Here is a 22,678-nt window from a genome sequence, read left to right on the forward strand (position 1 = left end):
TGGATATAGCTGCCATATAGACAGATCTCTCGATTTAAGGCTTTGGGACCATAAAAGGCGCATTTACTGTACCAATTTGCCAAAATTTGGGACAGTGAGTTGTGTTATGCCCTTCGACACCCTCCTTCTATTTGGCCCAGATCGGTCCAGATTTAGACATAGCTGCCATTTAGACAGATCTCTCGATTTAAGGTTTTGGGCCCATAAAGGGCGCATTAATTGTCCAAGGTTGTCCCAAATTGGGATAGTGAGTTAAGTTAAGCCCCTGGACATCTTTCTACAATATGGCCCAGATCGGTTCAGATTTGGATATAGCTGCCATATAGACCAGCAGAACATATTTTCGAATAGGGACAATATGAGACTCAAATGAAAGGTATTTGAGAGTTAAATACGAATATGTTATTTAAAAATTGACTCCAAGTACTTAGGATGCCGTCCCAGTCCAAAATCCTCCTCCAAAGTAGCACTGAAACTGCGCTGAAAAGTGGACCGATCGGAAAATATGGGACTCGAATGAAAGGTATTTGGGAGTAGAGTATGAATATAATATTTAAAAGCACAAACCCAAAACCGTCCGTCTCTCTTTTTAACAATAATTTTCAAAAATTCAAGCAAAAGGTATTTGAGACTAGAATACGAAAATTATATAAAAAAATTTGGCTTAATTCACTCCACCCCAATATTATGCTCCACATGGACATGGGGGCATAATATATCAATAGTTATTTGAGAGTTAAATTCAAATAAAAATAATTTTCAAATTTGGAAATTGTCAAAAGTGGGCACCGATGGTTGAAGCGATGCACGCCGGTCCAGCAAGTTGTCTGCATATTCAAAGATCCCCTATTTGATTTCTTAAATACCTGACAGCCTATACAATTGCTAATTTGGCTGAAAGTGGATAAGTGAAGTACAATTTTAACTTCTTATACTCACACCAAATGTCACTCAGATTAGTTGATGAATGCATAAAGCCTATCAAAACTATTGCCAAAATTATAGATGATCTTTAGGTGGTTCCTAACCTAGATGATTCATACATTGTTTCAAATAGTTTTTGAATAATTGGTCAATATTAAATATACATTTATATGGAACCATTAATTAGTTTATTAATTAAATAATTTATCGCTTATTATTTCATAATTCTTAACTCTGCGTTATGAAATTTAAGATATTAAAAGAAGTGGAAAGTCGTCATCTGCATATTAGTTTTGATCAATCAACCAAATGAACTTTGATCCTCTGGGGTTCTAATAAAAATTGATGCGTGAGTGTTTGTTTCATGTTCAAATGAATCAATGAAGGCAAAACGTGTCAATTGAAACTTTTCACACACAACAAGCGACAGACTATCTTACATACAGATACATATGTATTGCAAATATTATTCAAAGAAATCAATTTAAATATATAAAAAAATTAACGCAACTGAGAATAAATGACGACAATTTTCCCCACGTTTTATCAATTTCAGTTGTTTTGGCTGTTTGGGTCTCCGGCATTGGCATAACAGCGGGAGCCCATCGTCTATGGTCTCACAAATCATACAACGCTTCACTGCCGCTGCGCATATTATTGATCTTCTTATTCACCATTGCGGGCCAGGTAAGTATACGGTCTAGTGAGACCAAACCCTCAACGAGGGCTCTAAGGGCTTGGCTTTAATTAACCCCATCTTTTTTTACGCAGCGTGATGCTTATACCTGGGCGCTAGATCATCGAATCCATCACAAATTCTCTGAGACTGAAGCGGATCCGCACAATGCCAAACGTGGTTTTTGGTTTGCTCATGTCGGTTGGCTTTTCCTAACACCCCACCCTAAGGTTGCGGAGAAGCGTAAGGTTATCGATATGTCAGATTTGGAAAATGATGCTGTTGTTATGTTCCAACGAAAATGGTTCATACCCATGTTTTCTGTCATTTCCATTGGCCTGCCCGTTTTGGTGCCTTGGCACTTTTGGGGTGAATCATTGTGGAGATCATTTTGGATTTGTTTCAATTTGAGATTTACCGCCACTTTGAATGCGGCCTTCTTTGTGAATAGTGTGGCGCATATGTGGGGATCCAAGCCATATGATAAGTAAGTATAATTGGATTTCTTTATGAACACAGAAGAATTGTTGACCTAACTTTAAAGATTTTTTTTAACTAAATTTAAAGATGGGCAGTTTTGACGAACTCTTCTTGGCATATCCATTCTCTTTCTGATTTCCCGGAAATGAAATTGTAGCTGCGCTATGTCAAGAATTCAGGGTTGATTTACACGTACATCGACCTTACTCTTCTCTAGTCTAAGATCTTGAGCGCTGCCTTACTGTTCACATTAATTCTAAGTTTCTAAGGCGGTAAGACCATTTCCGGGAATTCACTTTCGTAATGCCTGTAATACCACACACTCATCTGGCAGTGGCAGCAACATGCACATATCGTGTTAACCCCCTATCCCTTCTCTGACTTCATCTTGAAGCCATCAGTGAAGACCGTTGTCCCGTATTCTTCAAACACAGTATACGTCCCCCAATCCTCTTATCCGTGAAAGCAAATCTTTGAAATCTTATCTCGAATCGATCTCAGTGGCAGGCGCACCTATAGTATACAGAATGGAACTGTGTACTTAGATTAATTTCGACCTTGGTGGAGCTGTGGCAAATTCGGCTTCGCTTCTTAGTCTGCCTGCGATGTGGATCTTACTTATTCCATGATTCCGACACAGGCAAATATTTGAAATCTTATCTTGAATCGATCTCGGTGGCAGGTGCAGCTAAAGTAAACAGAATGGAACTGTGTCCTTAGACTAAGCGCAACCTTGATGAATCTGTGGAAAATTCGGGTTCGCTTTTAAGCTTGCCTGCGATGTGGATCTTACTGATTCCATGATTCCGACAAAGGCCTTCTAGAACTACCTGCTTTGAGTTTCTTGTCTACATCCTTTCACCATATCGGTGTCCCATGTGTCAACACTGATCGTGCAATGAAATCATATTTCGGGTTAACTCACTACTTTTTACCGAAAATCCTGCAGTTGTAGAAGGCGCACTCCTAGCATCTTTGCTTCGTATTCCTTTCCCAATCCAGTTTGGAGTTAAGGACTATGATGATATTTCGACTCTCTCAACAATTCAGCGTTTTTCCGTCTAAAACGCAAGTCCAAAATCCGGTATCTCCAAGTAAAAAGCACCAGCTCCGTCTTCCTTGAGTTAGTGAAGAAACAATTTCTCGTAGCCGATCTCGTTGGTCTCCTTAGTGACCTTGATGATCCATGATCTCGATGATCGTCGACAGAAACTTGCCTCGGATCACTTGCACGATTTCGTCCGCATTCGCGATTAGCTTTTGCTATCTCTGTAGAGATCCAAATTAACTTCGTTTATTACTATGTTCTAGAGAGTCGGGGGAACGCCCATCCTTGATTCGTCCCACTTGTTACACGCCTTCTGATCATACCATCTCCCAAGTCCGCCGGGAGATATTCGGGTGGACCTCCATTCGGTCCATGGCGTCGACTATCGACCCCAACTCCACTTTGATAAATGCCTTGAGTCGATGCGATGAATTTTGTCCCACATCTCGTACCACTTTGTGGAGGGTTGTAAATAAATTTCTAGAAAGTACAGGTCGCCTACGATGGGATCTATAGTAGATGCAGTTCCTATGGATATTATGATATCTTATTTGTGGGTTTCTTCCTGATTGCATGGGATATGCGTCTGTATCAATAGTTTCACCGTTTCCTGGTTACTATAGGTGTAAAATCCTTCCTCTCTCCTCAGAGACCATGGCCTGCTGGGATCCTCAATAGTTTCACCGTTTCCTGGTTACTATAGGTGTAAATTCCTTCCTCTCTCCTCAGAGACCATGGCCTGCTGGGATCTTAAAGAGATCACTTTGCGCAATGTAGATGCATAATAGAGCATGGAATGCAGGGATTTTTGGAGAGCAATTAGCGCATCCTAAATACCTCACTTGTGTCCTCCATCTCTTCTCTCATCTCCCCTCATTCTTGAACAGGGTTTCAATATATTCGTCCCAGCCCTCTATCTTCACATTGTTAAAATCTCCTGCTTTCCTTCCTGAGTACCTCCAATCCCGTTGTCCACCACGATTGGTTGGTCTTACGCGACGGTACTCGTTCTGGGAGAGCCTCCCAAAAGTCTTGAGGTACCGTTACTCCGTTACAAAGTTCCACTGCGGACTTCCCCCTCAGAGATCATGGGCTGCTGGGAGAGCACTTTGTGCAACCTTAAAACTTCACTAGTGCCCTCTTTCTTGTAGCTCTCCTCGTCTTCTTCTGGAACTGGTCCAGAGTTCTACGATATTCATCGCAGACTTAACTCTTCGCCTTATAAAAATCCATTTTCTTTCCTTCCTGAGTATCTTTAATTTCGGTATCCACCTCGCTTGGTTGGTCTTACGCTCGATACCCTTCTTGATTGCATGGCATGAAAAGATTTCGTTCCAGATCCACTACTGACTCCAGTTACTTTTTCTCCGCTTTATGTCCCCCAAGGGAATTTAGCCACTTTAGGTGTTTTCTTCTCCCAGTTGTTCTTTTTTGGATATCTGTATGGCTTCCTGCTTACTATCTCGCACTCAACCTGAAAACTTATCCTGTAGTGGTCCGTAAATGAGCACTGGGTGAAAATCTAGTTTGTGACTTTAACTGAGACAGTACTAGTCACAAGCTTTATGTCTATAACCTGTTCCCCGATTCAGTAGTAGAACGCTCAAACATTCCCTCTGTTTCATATAACCAAATTCTTGGACAAAATGTAGCAAAAAAGTAACTCACCTCTATTGTTTTCATCCGTGTCCCACAGAACCGTTTTGTGCGTTGGCGTCGACTTTGAGTCATGCTCTTTGTTCCTCTCTTCCCGTTTCGGCTCCTTGGTGAAAGGGATTAGCGAAAAAGACAAAACTTTTTCACCTATCCCCTTGCGAGTTGCTCGCCTCTCCATCAGAAGTTCAGTTACCAGTTACGATCGGTTATCATTTGGCCATGATTGGTTATCATTTGGTTATGACCAGCAGAGTTATTCTGTATATATTCTACCATCAATGAGTGCTGTCCCGTAAAAGTTTTAAGTTCAATAATAAGGGGCCTTTTTTATAGCCGAGTCCGAACGGCATGCCGCATTGCGACATTTCTTTGGGGAAAAATTTTAACATTGCATAGAACCTCACAAATGTCGCCATCATTAGGAGGGGATAACCATTGCGGACATTTTTTTCTGAAGGATTCGAACCCAGGCGTTCAGGGTCATGGGCGGTTATACTAACCTCTGCGCTACGTTGGCCTCCAGAAACTAAGCACTTATTCTTGCTGTGAAATTTTTCGTGAGAGGATGAAAATCTACTTGGATGAAGTTGTCATCATGGTGGGTGGCTGTTTCCCCTCCACTATTACGGACCTCGTTCAGCGGGCTTGGCATATACCCTATAAAAGCAGAGCTTGTACTTTTCACCAGGAGGAGAAAGTTGAATATTATCAAGGGAACTGTCCTGGTTGGAGTGGAACTTCCGTTCTCTACGACCAAGAACTTGGACCTGATTTTTGATCAGAAATTAAGTGAAAAAAGGGTCAAAAGGGCACTGACTCGCTATTCGAAAGGAAGAAGGTGGGGGCTTATTCGCCCTCGAGATGTATGGTGTGGTATAAGGCTCTGGACAAGAGTGCCCTCTGTCCCCTCGATGATCGCGAAGGTACAGGGTACCGCGGCAGTGCTGATTTCGGGAGCAGGAAGAAGTGCCCCAAGAGAGGCGCTGAACACCAAGTCAGGTACATGGCGCTGCTCAAAACGGAGATGGAGTCTAGATTTCCTTGGAATCAGAGAATCAAATAGACTTTTGAATAGGAACACCGTTTTCGCGGTCCTGGAGGTCTTGGAGACGACATAAAAGCGGGAACGACGGCCCTATACAATTGGCAGGATATAGCAAGAAGGAGTGCCCTAGAGAGGCGCTGAATACCATTATCGATCTTAGCTTTTGCTGCAAGTTAGGTACATGGCTCTCCTGAAAATTTGGGCATTCTTCGATGCTGCTGGGGAATGGAGATGCGGTGTGTGGCTCGATTGGTTATATAACAAGGGAGTCCTTCCTTGTTGGTGGCTTTCACGTTGTTTTTTCTGAGAAGGCATCGATGGGCTGAGGGCGCTTCGACCTTCACGGATTCTCCTGTATACACGAATGGGTCTAAATTAAATAGGGGTACCGAAGAAGGAGTCTAGATTTCCTTGGAATCAGAGAATCAAATAGACTTTTGAATTGGTGCACCGTATTCAAGCGGAGGTCTTCGCGGTCCTGAAGGTCTCCATTCCCCAGCAGCATCGAAGAATGCCCAAATTTTCAGGAGAGCCATGTACCTAACTTGCAGCAAAAGCTAAGATCGATAATGGTATTCAGCGCCTCTCTAGGGCACTCCTTCTTGCTATATCCTGCCAATTGTATAGGGCCGTCGTTCCCGCTTTTATGTCGTCTCCAAGACCTCCAGGACCGCGAAAACGGTGTTCCTATTCAAAAGTCTATTTGATTCTCTGATTCCAAGGAAATCTAGACTCCATCTCCGTTTTAAGCAGCGCCATGTACCTGACTTGGTGTTCAGCGCCTCTCTTGGGGCACTTCTTCTTGCTCCCGAAATCAGCACTGCCGCGGTACCCTGTACCTTCGCGATCATCGAGGGGACAGAGGGCACTCTTGTCCAGAGCCTTATACCACATAATCAAACTGCCAGAATATAGCAAGAAGGAGTGCTCCTAGAGATGCGCTAAATACCATTCTCGACCTTGGGCTTTTGCAACTGCATGTTGGGTATGTAGCCCAAGTCTGGTACATGGCCCTTCTCAAACTTTAGGCATTTTTGGACTCTGCTGGGGAATGGAGACGCGGTATGCTTCTCGACCATTTATATAAAAAAGAAGTCCTTCCTTGTTCATGGCTTGCACGTCGTTTTTTTCTGAGAAGGCATCTATCGGCTCAGGGCACCCCGCCATTTACGTAACTCTCTGTATACACGGATGGGTCTAAAATGGATGTGGGTACCGGAGAAGGAGTTGTGATTTCCTTGGAACCACAGAATTAAATAAAAGCTAATTTAATTTATAATGCATTGTATTTCAAGCGGTCCTGGAGGCCTTGGAGACGATATCGAAGTGATAATGGCCGCCCTATCAAACTGTCAGCATAATCATAGGCTGACAGGTTGCGTTAAAGGCTTTGGCGTAGGGCCATTTGAGCTCAAACTAGTTGGAAAATGCAAAGAGCTTCCTTGAAACATGAGAATGACTGTCAGGTTCTGCTGGGTCCGGGCCATCAAGTTGTGGCGGGGAACGAGCTGAGCAGGAATGGATGGCTGATAAGCGCAGATAATGCTACGGAATTATTGAGCTCTCCACTGTGCGAGTTTCTTGGTAGGTTGGATGCCCTATAGGACGATCGCGCGAATTGGGCGTGGTCTGTTTCTGTTGGTTGCTAAGTAATAAAGGCTCTGTCCACGAGCATAGGGACGTCGAGTATAGTGCTACGGAATCATTGTGCCCTCCACTGTGCGAGCTTCTTGGTAGTTTGGTTGGACATCTTCTACGATGACCGCACGAATTGGGTGTGGGCTGTTACAGTAGGTTGCTGAGGGGCAAAGCCAATGTGGCTTAGTATTCGTTATATTGGATGTCGAGACTGAGGAAGCATTACTTCAGATTACGGATTGGCGTCCTGACTGGTCATTGCAACGCCAGGTCCTGGATGACGCTCTGGAAGCAGGGAGAGGCAGATGTTCTCATGATGTGAGATGACGAAAAGGAGTTGAAGACGGTCAATCTCTTATGGTGCCAATGCCGCGAATGCGAGTAGAGTTGATGACACAGGATAATGGGTAGATGACACAGGATAATGGGTAGATGACAGGATAATGGGTAGATGACACAGGATAATGGGTGAAAACCTCTTTTCGTAGGCCAGCGTAGCGCAGAAGTTAGCGTGTCCGCCTATGAAGCTGAACGCCTGGGTTCGAATCCTGGGAGACCATCCTAATGCTGTCCACATTTGAGAGTTACTATGCCATGTACAAACTTCTCCTCATAAGAGGTGTCGCACTGCGGCACGCCATTCGTACTCGGCTATAAAAAGGTGGCCTCTTATCATTTAGCTTAAACTTTAGTCGGACTGCACTCATTGAGAGGTGAGAAGTTTGCCCCTGCTCCTAAATGGAATGTTCATGGGCGAATTTGCAATTTTACCTCTTTTTGGTGCTTGGAGGTAATCCAGGCACTTGGTCCCCTTGCCGTTCTGGAGTTCTGTAGAAGCCTGAATTGGGTGATTGGATCATCATTCACTGGGTAGATCAAGGTGCCGCAAGGCAGTTTCTCCTATGAATGGTTCAACACTTAAACCCCTTCATTGTCTAGACTTTTACATGTCTTATGTCTTACTTAGAGCGCACAAGAGCTGGTCTATTTGATGTACTTATGCACCCTCTTGTGACTAATTTTGCATTTTTTTAATGAAAATTCCCATTCAAAATTTATTTAATTTTATGAGCAAAATAGTTTATTGCATTATTTTGACGAATTCATGAATTGTTTTTTTTTACATATTTTTTTTTTTTTTGTAAATTTCAGGAACATAAGTCCGGTAGAGAGTCGCCTGGTATCGTTCATGGCTTTGGGTGAGGGTTGGCATAATTATCACCATGTATTTCCTTGGGATTATAAGACCGGAGAATTTGGTAGTTATAAGCTGAACATAACAACAGCCTTTATAGATTTTTGTGCCAAATTGGGCTTGGCGAAAGGACGTAAGTAAACAAAATTTTAAGAAATTTATCGACATTTGCTTTTATTCCTTTCTATTTGTTCTAGTCAAATCCGTTTCACCCGATATGGTTAAACGAAGGGCCATGAAATGTGGTGATGGCAGTCGTTTCCTAACCGATGAATATGCCCACAAGGATGCCGTTTGGGGTTATGGCGATCGAGATATCCCCAAGGATGATTTACAGGAATTGAAAGGAATGAATTAGTATAAGTGAACTATACTAAAATATGCCCCGGCATTGAGGCTAGTGAATTTTTGTTTTTAAGAAACAATTTTTAATTATGAAATACATACATAAGTATAAAAAGAACAATGGTTAATAATACGACAATGTCTTAGTTAATGACGATGCCGATGTTGACGATGACCTTATGTTGTACCATAATTTTGAAATAAGGAAATTTTTTAACCTTTTGTTACAGTATTTGTTATTCATATAAAGGAAATATGATGACGCAAGTTCATTCACATTCCTATAAATCGCTAAAAGTAAAATCAAAAAAAGAATACCAATTGAAAATTGTTAAATCTAATATAATATGGACGTCCGCCTATACTACTATACCACTAAGCTTAAGTTGAATACATTTAAGATCCGTCTTTGTACGCCATGCCTATCTATGCCTTGTCTACTATTAAAAAAAATTCAATTTAATGAACTTTTGTACCTTTTTTGTGTGGAACATATTTAATGCAATACACGAGACATTGATTTAATTCGATTTTGTTTTATTTTCTACATTAATGCGTTTCATTGGGTTTTTCGATTCACATACTAAAGGGTAAAACATGTACTTGGACATTAGTTCTTAGAGAAAGCGTGCGGTGTCCAGACCATTGTAGCTCTTAGCCAGCCAAGCGTGTTCGAGTGATTTCATATTGAATGAGGATATATTTTTGAGGATATTTGAAGGGTATGTGTAAAAGAAAAGTTACGTTTGATCTTTTGGTAATACAACAAAAAAAAAAGAGAAAATATTAAAATATTAAATATTTTAAATTGGTTTTGTTGCATAAATGAAATGAAACCATGGCGATATAAACCGAAAACAATTGCAAATGCAAATTTTTCCCATGAACATTCCTCTAAGGAACAGGGGCAAACTTCTCACATATCAATGAGTGCAGTCCGATTCAAGTTTAAGCTCAATGATAAGGGTCCTCCTTTTTATAGACGAGTCTGAATGGCCTGCCACAGTTCGATACCTCTTTGGAAAGAAGTTTTAACATGGCATAGTACCTCACAAATGTTGCCAGCATTAGGAGTGAGAAACCACCACTGACAATTTTTTCTGATGGTCTCGCCAGGATTCGAACCCAGGCGTTTAGCGTCATAGGCGGACTTGTTAACCTCTGCGCTACGGTGGCCTCGGAAAACAATTAAAAAAACCTAAAAGTAAAAGTCATTAAGTTTGGGTGGGCCGAACTTTGGATAGCCACCACCTCAGGTATATATATTTACCAAAATCCGATGAAAATTAACCATTTGTGAATCCGTAACAGCTATACCGAATTATGGTCTTATTTTCGCCAAATCCAGCTCGAACGTCAAGGATCCAATGCAACTCACTGTTCCAAAATTCGTCGAAATCGTGTAATAAATAAGCTATTTATGGGTAAAAAAACAGTAAATCGGAAAATCGGCGTACATGGCAGCTATATGCAAGTGCACTGACGACGAAAGGCCTAACATAGCTTTAAGTGCTAAATTTCAGCGAAATCGGGTAATAAATGCGGTTTCTTTGGGCCTTAGACCTTAGACATCGGGAGATTGGTCTATATAGGGGGTTATATGAAGATATTTTCCGATCCGAATCATGTTCGATACGGATATCGAGGATTCTAAGACAACTCAATAAAAATTTTGCCCATGAACATTCCATTAAGGAACAGGGCAATCTTCTCATATTCTCATAAGAGTGCAGTCCGATTCAAGTTTTAAGCTCAATGCTAAGGAGGCTCCTTTTTAAAGTCGAGTCCGAACGGCGAACCGCATTGCGACACCTCTTTGAAGAGAAGTTTTAACATGGCATAGTACCTTACAAATGGTGCCAGCATCAGGAGGGGAAAATCATTGCTGAAGATTTTTCTGCTGGTCTCGCCAGGATTCGAACACAGAAGTGCAGCGTCATTTGCGGACATGCTAACCTCTTCTTTACTGTGGCCATTGTGCAAAATTGGAACTAGATACTCCTGTTGTATCACAATGGACGAAAACGTTTAAGTGAGCTTGATGTCAGGCTGCCACTTAAATCCAAACTAACCTATGGCCCCAATACCTTAAATCGGGAGATGATCGGTACATATATTTGCTATATGTAAATATTGACTGATTGGAATCATTTTCGACATGAATGTTGAGGGACCTTGCAAAATTCTCTACGCCGATTTTCAATAAAAATGGATGGATATCGATGTCACTATCGATACTATCAATATTTTATTTTTTGTCCGAATATCGATCGATATTTTTCCTATCGGTACTACCGGCAAAGTAACTTTGTTTTTGCAAAATGTAACAAAAATGGACGATCAGCCACTGAATGTATTCTTAAAGATTCATTGCGCCCTCTATAGGGGCAATTATCATCCGGTTAGGCAAATATTTTTTGGAATAATTTTTTTTATAACTTCCAATTGACTTATTAAATTTGGTTTTATTCGGTCTGTGCATTGATATAAGACTCCTATATAAATAGATCTCCTCATTTATACTTCTCATTTTCGTTTGAAATATAGTTGATGGGAGATCACTGCCTCATCAGCTTTCACAAGTACCCATGCCTCAGAGCCATATAACAACACGATTAGTATCAGTGTCTTGTATAGCGTAATCTTCGTCTGTGGAGAGGTGACCTTGTGGATATTAAAGAGATCACACGATAGGTTATCTCCTTGTCTGAAACCTCGTTTGGTATACGAATGCGTATCAGCAAGTGTCATCCTGCAGAGTCTTATTAATTTTGCAGGGATACCAAACTCAGACATGGCTTTAAATACCTTTGCACGTAAAGCGGCTATGTAGTAAACAAAGAGATGGTAGGCGTTGATTTTTCCTTTTCTGGTTTTTCCAGGATTTGGTGCAGTGTGAGTAACTTGTATGCGATGGGGGGAAGACTTATTCCTCCGTAGTTGGCACATTCCGCCTTGTCTCCTTTCTTGTGTACGGGACATAATCGGGTATGCGTTCTTCTATGCAGATTGCGCACAGAAGCTGATGCATACGCCTTATCATAATGTCGCCTCCGGCCTTTAATAGTTCAGCAGAAAATCCGTCGGCTCCGACTGCCTTGTTGGACTTCATTCTGACTCCTGTACATCTCAATTCGCTTACACTCACGTCTTTTCATTTCGTTTTTCTTTCTGCGGAATAGACGTTTCTCCTCTTCTCCCCATACCTCTGCTTCATCTGGCGCGTTGCTATTGATTGCAGGGTGGCTCTATATGCCGCATTCTTGGCATCAGTTGCATCTTGACACTCTTGTTTGTACCATGGGTTTCTTGGGGGAGGCTTCCGGTAGTCAAGTACGGATTCCGCAGCATTTTCCATGGAGTGGACAATAGTTTGCCACTGCGCCATTATATCATCGGAACAAGGAGTGCTTTCATCCATCCGTTGGGTCAGTCGAGTGGAGTATGCCGCTGCCATTTGTTGTGATTGCAGCTTTTCAATGTCCAACTTCCGTGCAGTGCCAGACAGTTCTTTCCTTGCCATCCCCAAACGGGTGCGAACCTTTGCTGCAACAAGTTAATGATCTGAATCTATATTCGCTCCACGGATCAATCGCTGGATGAATGCCTTCCATCTATCACAACGCTCTCAATTTGGTTCCTCGTGTTTTGGTTGGGTGACAGCCATGTGATTTGTGAAAATTTTTATGTTGAAATTTGGTGCTACTAACTACCATGTTTTTTGACGCTGCGAAATCTATCAGCCTCAAACCATTACCGGACGTTATCTCGTGGAGCCTAAACTTTTCGGCGGTTGGACCAAAGATGTCTTCCTGCCCTATCTTCGCATTGAAATCTCCTAGATCTCCCATGGCAGCGGCCATATAATCTCTCTAGGCGCTCGTAGAAAATATCCTTGGTCTGCTCCTCCTTGTCTTGAGACAAGGTGTTTCAGTCTCTGACTAACCACAAATCCACACCCAAATTCATGCCTCGTTTTATGATAGCTGTTGTATAATTCGCCAGCGTTTTGTGTTGTTGTGAAGCCAATCCCAGTTCATCGCACTTCCTATAAGGCGGTTATATCTACCTTGTACTTCTCTAATAAATCCGCCAGCGCATATACTGCACCTTCTCTATAGAGAGTGCGGACATTCCAGGTGCAGATCCGCAAATCTTGGTCCTTGGTTTTTCGTTTACGTGGGTTAGGGTAGGTCCGTTTTTACTATTCCTTTATTTCTCATAGTAGTTCTCATAGTTTTCCGGGGGCGGGTTAGTGGCCCACCGCCCCAACCCCATGGGTTTTGTGGGACCCCACATGTATCTCTCGTTGTCGCGAGCCGCTAAGATTCGACGCTGGCCTCCAGCCGCCTCTAACCTGGGATCAGACGCTGAGGCTGATGTTGGCCATTGTTTATTTGAAGGCACCAGTAACTCGCTTTGTCATCTCGAGTATCATTGGCACTCAGTATTTAATTAAGGGCAAGTACCACCTGACTCCTTACTGAGAATCCCCTCTCGAAAATTGCTGACTGCTCGCGGCCGCATTTGCAGATACTACGCATAAAATCAGCAACCTGTGGTCGCTCCCGGTAGCTTTCAGCTCAACTGCCCGTGATAACGTTGGACACCAAAAAAGTTGGAGCTCAAAGGTCCAGCCTGTGTGGTGCTCATAGGTTGCGGACAATCAGCGGTATCACTTTTTTCTATTAGTGTATAGTGCAAGAAGTTTGAGTTAAACCCTATTGTTCGCAGTGCTATACCGTCATCAATGCCCAATCATCCCATGCCATAACATCTCGTAAGAAATCCAATGCCATGTCATTCTTTTATGTTGCACCACATTACATCTGCAGCAATGGTGGCGATTTTGACAAAAACTGCCCAAGGCATCATAAAAACTTCAAAATACTAGGAATCCGAAAACCACGCCATTTACATGGTCAATGGTCAACACGTTATATTTTTCACTCTTAGAAATTCCCCTCCTCTCTATATTATGGCTTAAATGCAACAACGACATTCAGTTCGGCTTGTGAGCCCTTTTATTGGATTTTATCCAGTTTAACCAACCGTAGCGCAGAGGTTAACATGTCCGCATTAGACGCTGAACGCCTGGGTTGGAATCTTGGCGAGAACCCTTATCCGCTCCTGCAGCACGATCCGCATCGTTTGGGTGCCGGGCCATAGCGAAGTAACTGGGAATGAGAAAGCAGACTATTTGACAGTGAAGGCCAGAGAAATGTCGTTAATAGACTTGGTTAACCCGAAGCCTTTCGGGTCGATGCAGTCCGAGTTAAGGGCGTGGGCGACGAATGCACCCTCTGGAACGGCGAAAAGGTCGGTAGGGCGGAGAATCTTATGGGGAGGACCAGATCATGAGAAGACTAGGATATTACTGAAAGAAAGTAATAAGGAGGTCAGCAATAAGGTGGGCACACAATACCAGACATGAACCAACTTAGGGGCGTGGCATGGAACACGATTAAGGATTTTGTAAGTAGAACAGAATTCCTAACTTAGAGATTACTTTTTATACCCTACACCACCACTGTGGCACAGGGTATTATAGATTTGTGCATTTGTTTGCAACGCTAAGAAGGAGAAGAGCTAGACCCATTGATAAGTATACCCATCGAGAATCACTTTCTGATTCGATTTAGCCATCTCCGTCTGTGAGTCCATGTATTCTTGTAATCAAATTGCAGGTCGAATTTGTTGTCCAATCATCACGAAATTTTGCAAATATAACTTTTTGGCCCAAGGAAGAACGCTATTGATTTTAATAAAAATCGGTTCAGATTTAGATATAGCTCCCATATATATGTATCGCCCGATTTGCACTTAAATGGCCGTAGTAGCTACAATTTTCAAACGATCTGCACAAAATTTGGCACGGATTGTTTTGCTACTCATCTTAACATATCTGATAGATTTCATCAAAATCGGTTCAGATTTGGATATAGCTCCAATATATATGTATCGCCCGATTTACACTTATTAGGCTATAATAAACACAATTTGTAACCGATCTGCACAAACTTTTGCACGAATTGTTTTGTTACTGATCTTAACATATTTGCGAGATTTCATCAAAATCGGTTCAGATTTGGATATAGCTCCCATATATATGTATCACCTGATTTGCACTTATATAGCCGTAGGAACAACAATTCTCAAACGATCTATTTGAAAGTCGGTTCAGATTTAGATATAGCTCCCATATACATATATAATTATATATTTCCGAATTTATAATTGTAGGGTAGGTGTAGGGTATTATATAGTCGGCTCCGCCCAACTTTTGGCTTTTCTTACTGGTTTAGTATAGAGAGCGTACAACAAGCCGATTACTGGCTTAGGTGTATGTCCATAGTGGCATGGGGAGACTAATATCCTCACCCTCTTTTCAATCTAACCTACTATGAGGTACTCTGTAATGTACGTATGACGTACTATGTAATGTAAAAACTTCTTTCCAAAGAGGTTTCGCATTGCGGCATGCCGGTTAGACTTGGCTATAAAAAGGAGGCCCCTTGAGCTTTAAACTTAAATCGGACGGCAGTCATTGATATGTAAGAAGTTTGGCCCTGTTGCTTAATGAAATGTTCATCAGCAAATTTGCATTTTTTATCCAATTTAAAGCATATATCCTAAGTTTAAATTTTCCTCAAGTGCATATGTCAAACTCATTACTTTGTATATATAACAGTTCAGCAACTCACATATGCGTTTTTATGGAAATTGTTTTTTTTTTTATTCTATATAGAAAAACCAAAACTTAGAGGTCGAAAGCTTAAGCAAAGCTAATTATACATTACCCATTTATATTTTGTATATACATATTTTTGTTTCAGGAAAGAAATCGCAGCTGACATTCGTTATACATTCCAAAAGACATGCAGTCAGAAACGAATAGCAAAGAAATGGAAACAGAGGCCTCGAACGCTACACAATTAATTGAGGAGGTTAAAAGTTCCAAACGTGAGGCTAGTTGGCCCTCGGTGCTATTCTTCATACATTTGCACATATTGGGACTCTATGGCATATTTGTGATGTTGACTAGTGCCTCATGGCTGACCATTGTATTTAGTGAGTTACTCTTATGTTTGACATTTGGAAGGGTGTTTAAACTAATTCTTTGTTGCAGCTTTGACATTGACAGTATTGGGTGTTTTGGGAGCTACAGCTGGTGCCCATCGACTTTGGGCTCATGGTACCTATAAAGCCACAACAGGATTGAAAATATTTCTGATGTTATGTCAGACAATAGCGGGTCAGGTAAGTAACGAATTAAGATAAGAAACGAGAATACAAGAGATTGTAGATATGAGACATTTAAAAATTCGCATCTTTAAATTTTTTTGGATTGAAATTTGCTTGTTTAATTTAATTTCAGGGCTCTATATACAACTGGGTACGTTCGCATCGCCTGCATCATCAATATTTCCGCAAAAATGAAGATCCCTTCTACAGTAATAAAAACTTTATGTCAGCTCATGTCTACACTCAACTCTTGAGTTACAGCAGTGAACAAGAACATTTGCTGAATCAAATTGATATGAAGGATTTGGAAGAGGATAAGGTTGTTATGTTCCAGAAAAGGTAATCCACAAAAATCTTAAATAGGTCACAATTCATATGGGGAGATGCTAACATTAGGCCTAGCCGAATCTGAAACCTTTATATTGTACTTGTTTATCTCCACTCTGAACATTGTTATTGATATTTTATTTCAACTTACAGATTCTATTGGGTGCTCTACACTTTCCTGCACATACTTTTGCCCGTCAACTCACCCCTGGAGTATTGGGGTGACTCTCTGACCGCCTCTATTGTGGTGGCCTTCTCTTTGCGTTACATGCTTGTTTTGAATATATGTTGGCTCATCAATTCCGCCCATTTAGTTTGGGGTTTGGATAAAAGTTTCAAACCCTCCGATTCGAATAGTGTTTTCTTTATTACCAAAACCTATTGGCCCCAATATCATTATATGCTGCCCAATGATTATCAGAGTGGTGAGTTTGGTGATTATGCCAGTGGCTTTACCACAGCCATGATACGTGTTTTTGCTGCCCTCGATGGTGCCACCGACTTGAAGACAATCAGCTCGACAGCTGTACGTAATGGCCTTACAGAAGCTGTGGAATCCGGTCGACCCATTGTGGATTGTATTAATGAATTTGCGGAAAAGGAACAGGCGCAATTGCCTAAGAATCATTTTTTGAATCGAAATAAATTCATGTAAAATTTTGCGAGTGTGGCATGTAAGAGCCGACAGTAATTAGCCAGTGATAGTCAAGACGATGAGCATTTAAATTACAAACAAGATTTTTGTAGAAGTTTTGTATTTTGATATATTTAGGAACATTTGTTGTTTGATCTTTTTTTCGCCCTTATATTTTTGTAAGAAATTTATATTGAAAATAAATGAATACTAAAGAGCTCAAATTGTTTAAAATAATTTTTTTATGACCATTGTACAAGCTAGGTAGCAAGTAGCTGTAAGTGGACTGTAGGTCTTAGTGATGCTTCCAAATTGTAAAGTATGGAAAAGACACCGATGAAGTAATCAGATTTTAGTCGATACGGTTTATTCAGTTGATGTTACACAAGTGAATTAATGGCGGCGCAAGAAAGGTAAAAGTGCATGGATTTACAAAAAGGCGAATAGGAAAATTGGTCAACATGGCCGCTCTTCATCCATTTGAGTGAAAGCTCTTGGCCCTTTTGCATAGAATGGATAAAGTGTCACCAAATGGATCAAAAAAAGTAGCTCTACGGGAAGTAAAGTCAAATATAGTCAACACAATTTCAAAGATTCAATTCAATATAAGTCCGTTATAAAATAAATCGTATTAAGATTATTAAGGATAATTTTTTTGAACTTGCTTCAACAGCCATCATTATAACGTGTTTTGTTTTTGTCGGTTGAAGTCACGCAAGATTAACCTTTAACCGTTTGAGAACGAAGAATTTACCGGTCGATAGAGTTTTGATTTTATTGCATATTCGTTCTTAGAATAGTCCTATTCACAAAGTAAAGTGTCACCAAAATGGTAGAAATGTATTGGGTTGTCCAAAAAGTAATTGCGGATTTTTCATATAGTCGGCGTTGACAAATTTTTTCACTGCTTGTGACTCTGTAATTGCATTCTTTCTTCTGTCAGTTATCAGCTGTTACTTTTAGCTTGCTTTAGAAAAAAAGTGTAAAAAAAGTATATTTGATTAAAGTTCATTCTAAGTTTTATTAAAAATGCATTTACTTTCTTTTAAAAAATCCGCAATACTTTTTGGGCAACCCAATAGCTCCTTATATGAGAAACAAGTAAAAAGGCGTTAAGTTCGGCCGGGTCGAACTTTGGATACCCACCACTTCGGGTACATATGTAAACCACCTTTCATCAAAATCCGGTGAAAATTGCATACGTTATGTCCCATAGCAGTTATATCGAAATATGTTCCAAATTGTCATTGTTCAATTGTGTATAGCAAAATATTGGTCCTTTTAGTAGCTATATCTAAAAATAAACCGATCTGGGTCATAAACGACACGGATGTCGAAAAGCCTAATATAAGTCACTGCGTCAAATTTCAGCGAAATCGGACAATAAATGCCTCTTTTATGGGCCCAAAACCTTAAATCAAGGGATCGGTCTATATTGCAGCTATATCCAAATCTGAACCGATCCGAGCCAAATTGAAGAATAATGCCTAAGAACCTAACACAACTCACTGTCACAAATTTCGACGAATTCGGACAATAAATGCGCCTTTTATGGCCCCAAAACCATAAATCGAGAGATCGGTCTATATGGCAGCTATATCCGAATCTCGACCGATCCCAGCCAAATTGAAGAAGGATGTCGAAGGTCCTAACACAACTCACTTTTCCAAATTTCGTCGATATCGGACAATAAATGCGCCTTTTGTGAGCCTAAAACCTTAAATCGAGAGATCGGTCTATATGGGAGCTTTATCCAAATCTGGACCGATCTGGGCCAAATTGAAGAAGGATGTCGAAGGCCCTAACAGAACTCACTGTCCCAAATTTCGGCGACATCGGACAATAAATGCGCCTTTTATGGGCGCAAGACCTTAAATCGGGAGATCGGTCTGAATGACAGCTATATCCAATTGTAAACCGATCAGGGCCAAATTGTAGAAAGATGTCAAGAGGCCCAACACAACTTATTGTCCCAAATTTCAGCAAAATCGGATGATAATTGTGTTTCTATGGGCCTAAGACCTTAAATCGACTGATCGGTATATATAGGGGCTATATCAAGATATAGTCCTATATAGCCCATCTTCGAGCTTAACCTACTTATTGAAAAAAAAAAGTTTCAACTCTATATCTCTATTATTAAAGACTGTAGAGTGATTTCAACAGACAGACGGACATACGGACATGGCTAGATCGTCTTAGATTTTTACGCTGATCAAGAATATAAATACTTTAAAGGGTCGGAGATGGATATTTCGATGTGTTGCAAACGGAATGACAAAATTAATATACCCCCATCCTTTAGTGGTGGGTATAAAAATGAACCAAACGAAATATTCCTCCGTAACGCCGTACAGAAATCGTTACGATTTCGTTCTTAAATGTTAGAACAAAGAAATTAAATAAATTCTTTCAGACTTGTCGAACAGATCTCTTTCCGGATTTAGTAAGAATTGTCGCATGTTCCTCCGACTATGTGCAGACATGTCGAACGTCAGACAAAGTCGGATCATATTGTAAGCTGGGTGGGTATATGTAAACATTAGCGGACGGCTATTACGGCACAGTGGAAAGAAACATGACATTAACACAGTGGCTACGGTTGTCGTAAAATGTAATTTATCACATTACATATGAAATAAATACAGGCCTATTAATGGCATTGACTTTTACAATTGTGATACTCACAAGGCTATATTATGGTCCCCGATAAAACGACGAAAACCCAGATGAGATCACATTGGAAAATATGGAAGACTTCTTTTCAGAGTGTTAGACACATGATCGATCTGGAGCAAATATTGATTTGGTTCATTATCCTGTTACAACGAAGGCTCGAAAGCGTCTGAGCACAGGGACCAACGTACGATCTGAGACTGCACAGAACTTGGAGTAGGATAGAACGAAAGTGTAAACGAATTGGCAGTGAAGGCTAGAGGATGCGAAGCCTTTCGGCCCGACAAAGCCCATATCAAGGGATTGGGTGACGAAAGCGCATGTTGACCTGTGGAACAGTAAAACGGTATGTAGGACGACGAAACCCTTTGGGGAGATTCGGATTGTAACTCGCAGAGGCCAGTTTTCAGAGGAAGTGGGGAAGATATCAATATGGCTCTCGGTATCATTGCGGTCACATTGGACTATTATGCTGAATTGGTGCTGTAAGTTGCAGCGCAAGTAGAGGATGTGGAGAAGATGACGATATGTTGGGACATTTCTTATGTCAATGCCCCGCTATCGCGGCAAACAAACTCCGACACTTCTTAGGTGCCGATATGATACCAGACTTGAACTAGCGTTGGGGAATAGAATGGGATACGAATAAGGACTTTGCGAGCAGCACGGAAACCCTGAAATATTGGGTTGCCCAAAAAGTAATTGCGGATTTTTTAAAAGAAAGTAAATGCATTTTTAATAAAACTTAGAATGAACTTTAATCAAATATACTTTTTTTACACTTTTTTTTCTAAAGCAAGCTAAAAGTAACAGCTGATAACTGACAGAAGAAAGAATGCAATTACAGAGTCACAAACTGTGAAAAAATTTGTCAACGCCGACTATATGAAAAATCCGCAATTACTTTTTGGGCAACCCAACATATATCATCGGGGTTACTTTTTGGATTTAGGGAGCACATCAAGCCGATTTTTGGCTTGGGTATGAGACAGATTGGAAACCTTTTCAACTTAATCTTATCTATTTCAAACTATGTCCATAAACATTTCATTAAGGAACAGTGCAAACTTCTCACATATCCTTGAGTGCTGTCCAATTCAAGTTTAAGCTCCGAACGGCGTGCCGCAGAGCGACACCTCATTGGTGAGAAGTTTTTACATTTGTGAGGTACAAAGAACCTCACAAATGTCGCCAGCATTAAGTGGGGATAACTAAAAATTGTGGCTTTCAGGGGCTCAGGATGTCATATAGGGAGATCGGTTTATCTATGTATATAATAGAGTTACGTGACTGACTGACTGATCATTGCTCAGCCCAATCGGCTAAAGCTAGAATCATGAAATTTTGCATGAATGTTGGTCTTGGGTCATAGACACAGGATAAGGCCGGATTTGGCGATATTCGGAAAGTGCTAGACATAATTCTACCCTTGGGCTCAAATGAAAGAGCACCTCGAAAAAATAAGGTTTGGTAAAAAATTTTGGAAAATCGTACCGGAATTGGGAGAAATAGAACGTTTAGTGCCGCAATTGGTACTATTTTGTACTTTCTTTGAAAATTTAACTACAATTCTGAATATTGGAACTTAGATGGGGTGACTTATAGATTTTTTTGGAAATTTGTAAATTTACGTACTAAAAAAAGTGCCAAAAAGGTACGAAATGGGTGAACATTGTAGAGGGCGGATGGATAGAGGTAGAATTTTAAAAGATGACTTAAAAGATCGCTGGTGCAAAATAATGAAGGTGGAAAAAAAAAATGGTTCTGGTAACGGGAGGAAACGTACGTTTAGTACAGCAATTGGTACCATTTGGTACTTTCTTTACAGATGGAGCTAGAGGTCTGGAATTGTGCATGCAGGTAAAACTAGGAAAAATATGATAGGCGACTATGATCTTTTTATAATTCGTAAATTTTGGTACTTTCTGTGCAGATGGAGCTAGAGGTCTGAAGTTTGCATGTAGGTAACACTTAGAATTATATGATGGGGACTAAATGGTTATTTCAGAATTCATACATTTTGGTACCAAAATTGGTACTATTTAGTACCATATGGTACTTTCGTTACAGATGAAGCTAGGGGTCTGAAATTTGGTATATAGCTTCAAGAAGAAACATATTGGTACCAAAAAGTGCAAAATAGTACGTAAATAGTGCAATATTTTCGCCTACAGAGAACGGGGCCTGGTAAAATTTATTAATGTTACAAACATTATCGTTGCGTTGACAAAAACACGGCATGTGTTTAAAAAATACATAGGGGATTCTGAAATTTTATACGCAATTATTACGAAACTTCGTAGTCTTATAAACTGAGTGACTATCTAGGTTCTTGGAAGTCCTACACTAAAAAGGGGTTATCAAAAACAGGGGTAGTGAAGCGGACCACCGGGATGTTAGTCATCAATATAAGTATTCTTTCTGGGTAGTAAAATCGGATATTTTATACTGTGCCATAGTCAGTGCCGTTTAGTCTTATTAAGAACATAGCCTGTGTACGGGTGAAATTCGAATCTGTGCTAAATTTGCAGCTCAATATCATAATTTTTGAAGGTTGTAGCATGATTACAATAAACGGACGAATTTATAATTTTAAGTCGATCAAGGATATATAAACTATGTAGGTTCGGAAATTGATATTTCAATGTGTTGCAAACGGAATGACTAAATTAACATATGTACAGCCCATCCTATGGTGTTGGGTATAAAAATGTGAATTAAAAAAAATATATTTTTTCGAACGGATTCTGGGAGTGAAGCGCTCCCGCTTCGCTCCGGGTTCTGAAAAT

At 40.6% G+C, this 22,678-nt stretch overlaps 2 protein-coding genes across 2 annotated transcripts in view; both read left to right on the forward strand.

Annotated features, from left to right (window-relative positions):
* Positions 1–9,532, forward strand: part of LOC106086092 (acyl-CoA desaturase) — a 53,482-nt gene extending 43,950 nt beyond the window's left edge. The window contains exons 3-6 of the mRNA XM_013250619.2: positions 1,481–1,611; positions 1,696–2,087; positions 8,620–8,795; positions 8,860–9,532. Of these exons, the coding sequence (XP_013106073.2) occupies positions 1,481–1,611; positions 1,696–2,087; positions 8,620–8,795; positions 8,860–9,020 (860 nt within the window). The 3' untranslated portion in view covers positions 9,021–9,532. The remainder of the gene's footprint in view (positions 1–1,480; positions 1,612–1,695; positions 2,088–8,619; positions 8,796–8,859) is intronic.
* A 79-nt stretch (positions 9,533–9,611) lies between these two features.
* On the forward strand, positions 9,612–17,437 carry LOC106086101 (acyl-CoA Delta-9 desaturase). The gene is made up of 5 exons (XM_013250629.2): positions 9,612–9,729; positions 15,844–16,078; positions 16,137–16,267; positions 16,386–16,591; positions 16,733–17,437. Exons 2-5 carry the CDS (start codon positions 15,886–15,888, stop codon positions 17,232–17,234), a joined length of 1,032 nt encoding a protein of 343 aa, XP_013106083.1. The 5' UTR covers positions 9,612–9,729; positions 15,844–15,885; the 3' UTR covers positions 17,235–17,437.
* The last annotated feature ends 5,241 nt before the right edge of the window (positions 17,438–22,678 follow it).

The sequence above is a fragment of the Stomoxys calcitrans genome, chromosome 2 (genome assembly GCF_963082655.1).
Source record: "Stomoxys calcitrans chromosome 2, idStoCalc2.1, whole genome shotgun sequence".
In the NCBI taxonomy this organism is placed as follows: domain Eukaryota; kingdom Metazoa; phylum Arthropoda; class Insecta; order Diptera; family Muscidae; genus Stomoxys; species Stomoxys calcitrans.

Bases quoted from the DNA above. Each gene is read 5' to 3' on its own strand.
- LOC106086101 (XM_013250629.2), top strand. From the start codon at position 15,886: ATGCAGTCAGAAACGAATAGCAAAGAAATGGAAACAGAGGCCTCGAAC. The intron at 16,079-16,136 runs GTGAGTTACTCT...TCTTTGTTGCAG, and splicing joins ATGGCTGACCATTGTATTTA to CTTTGACATTGACAGTATTG. The intron at 16,268-16,385 runs GTAAGTAACGAA...ATTTAATTTCAG, and splicing joins GTCAGACAATAGCGGGTCAG to GGCTCTATATACAACTGGGT.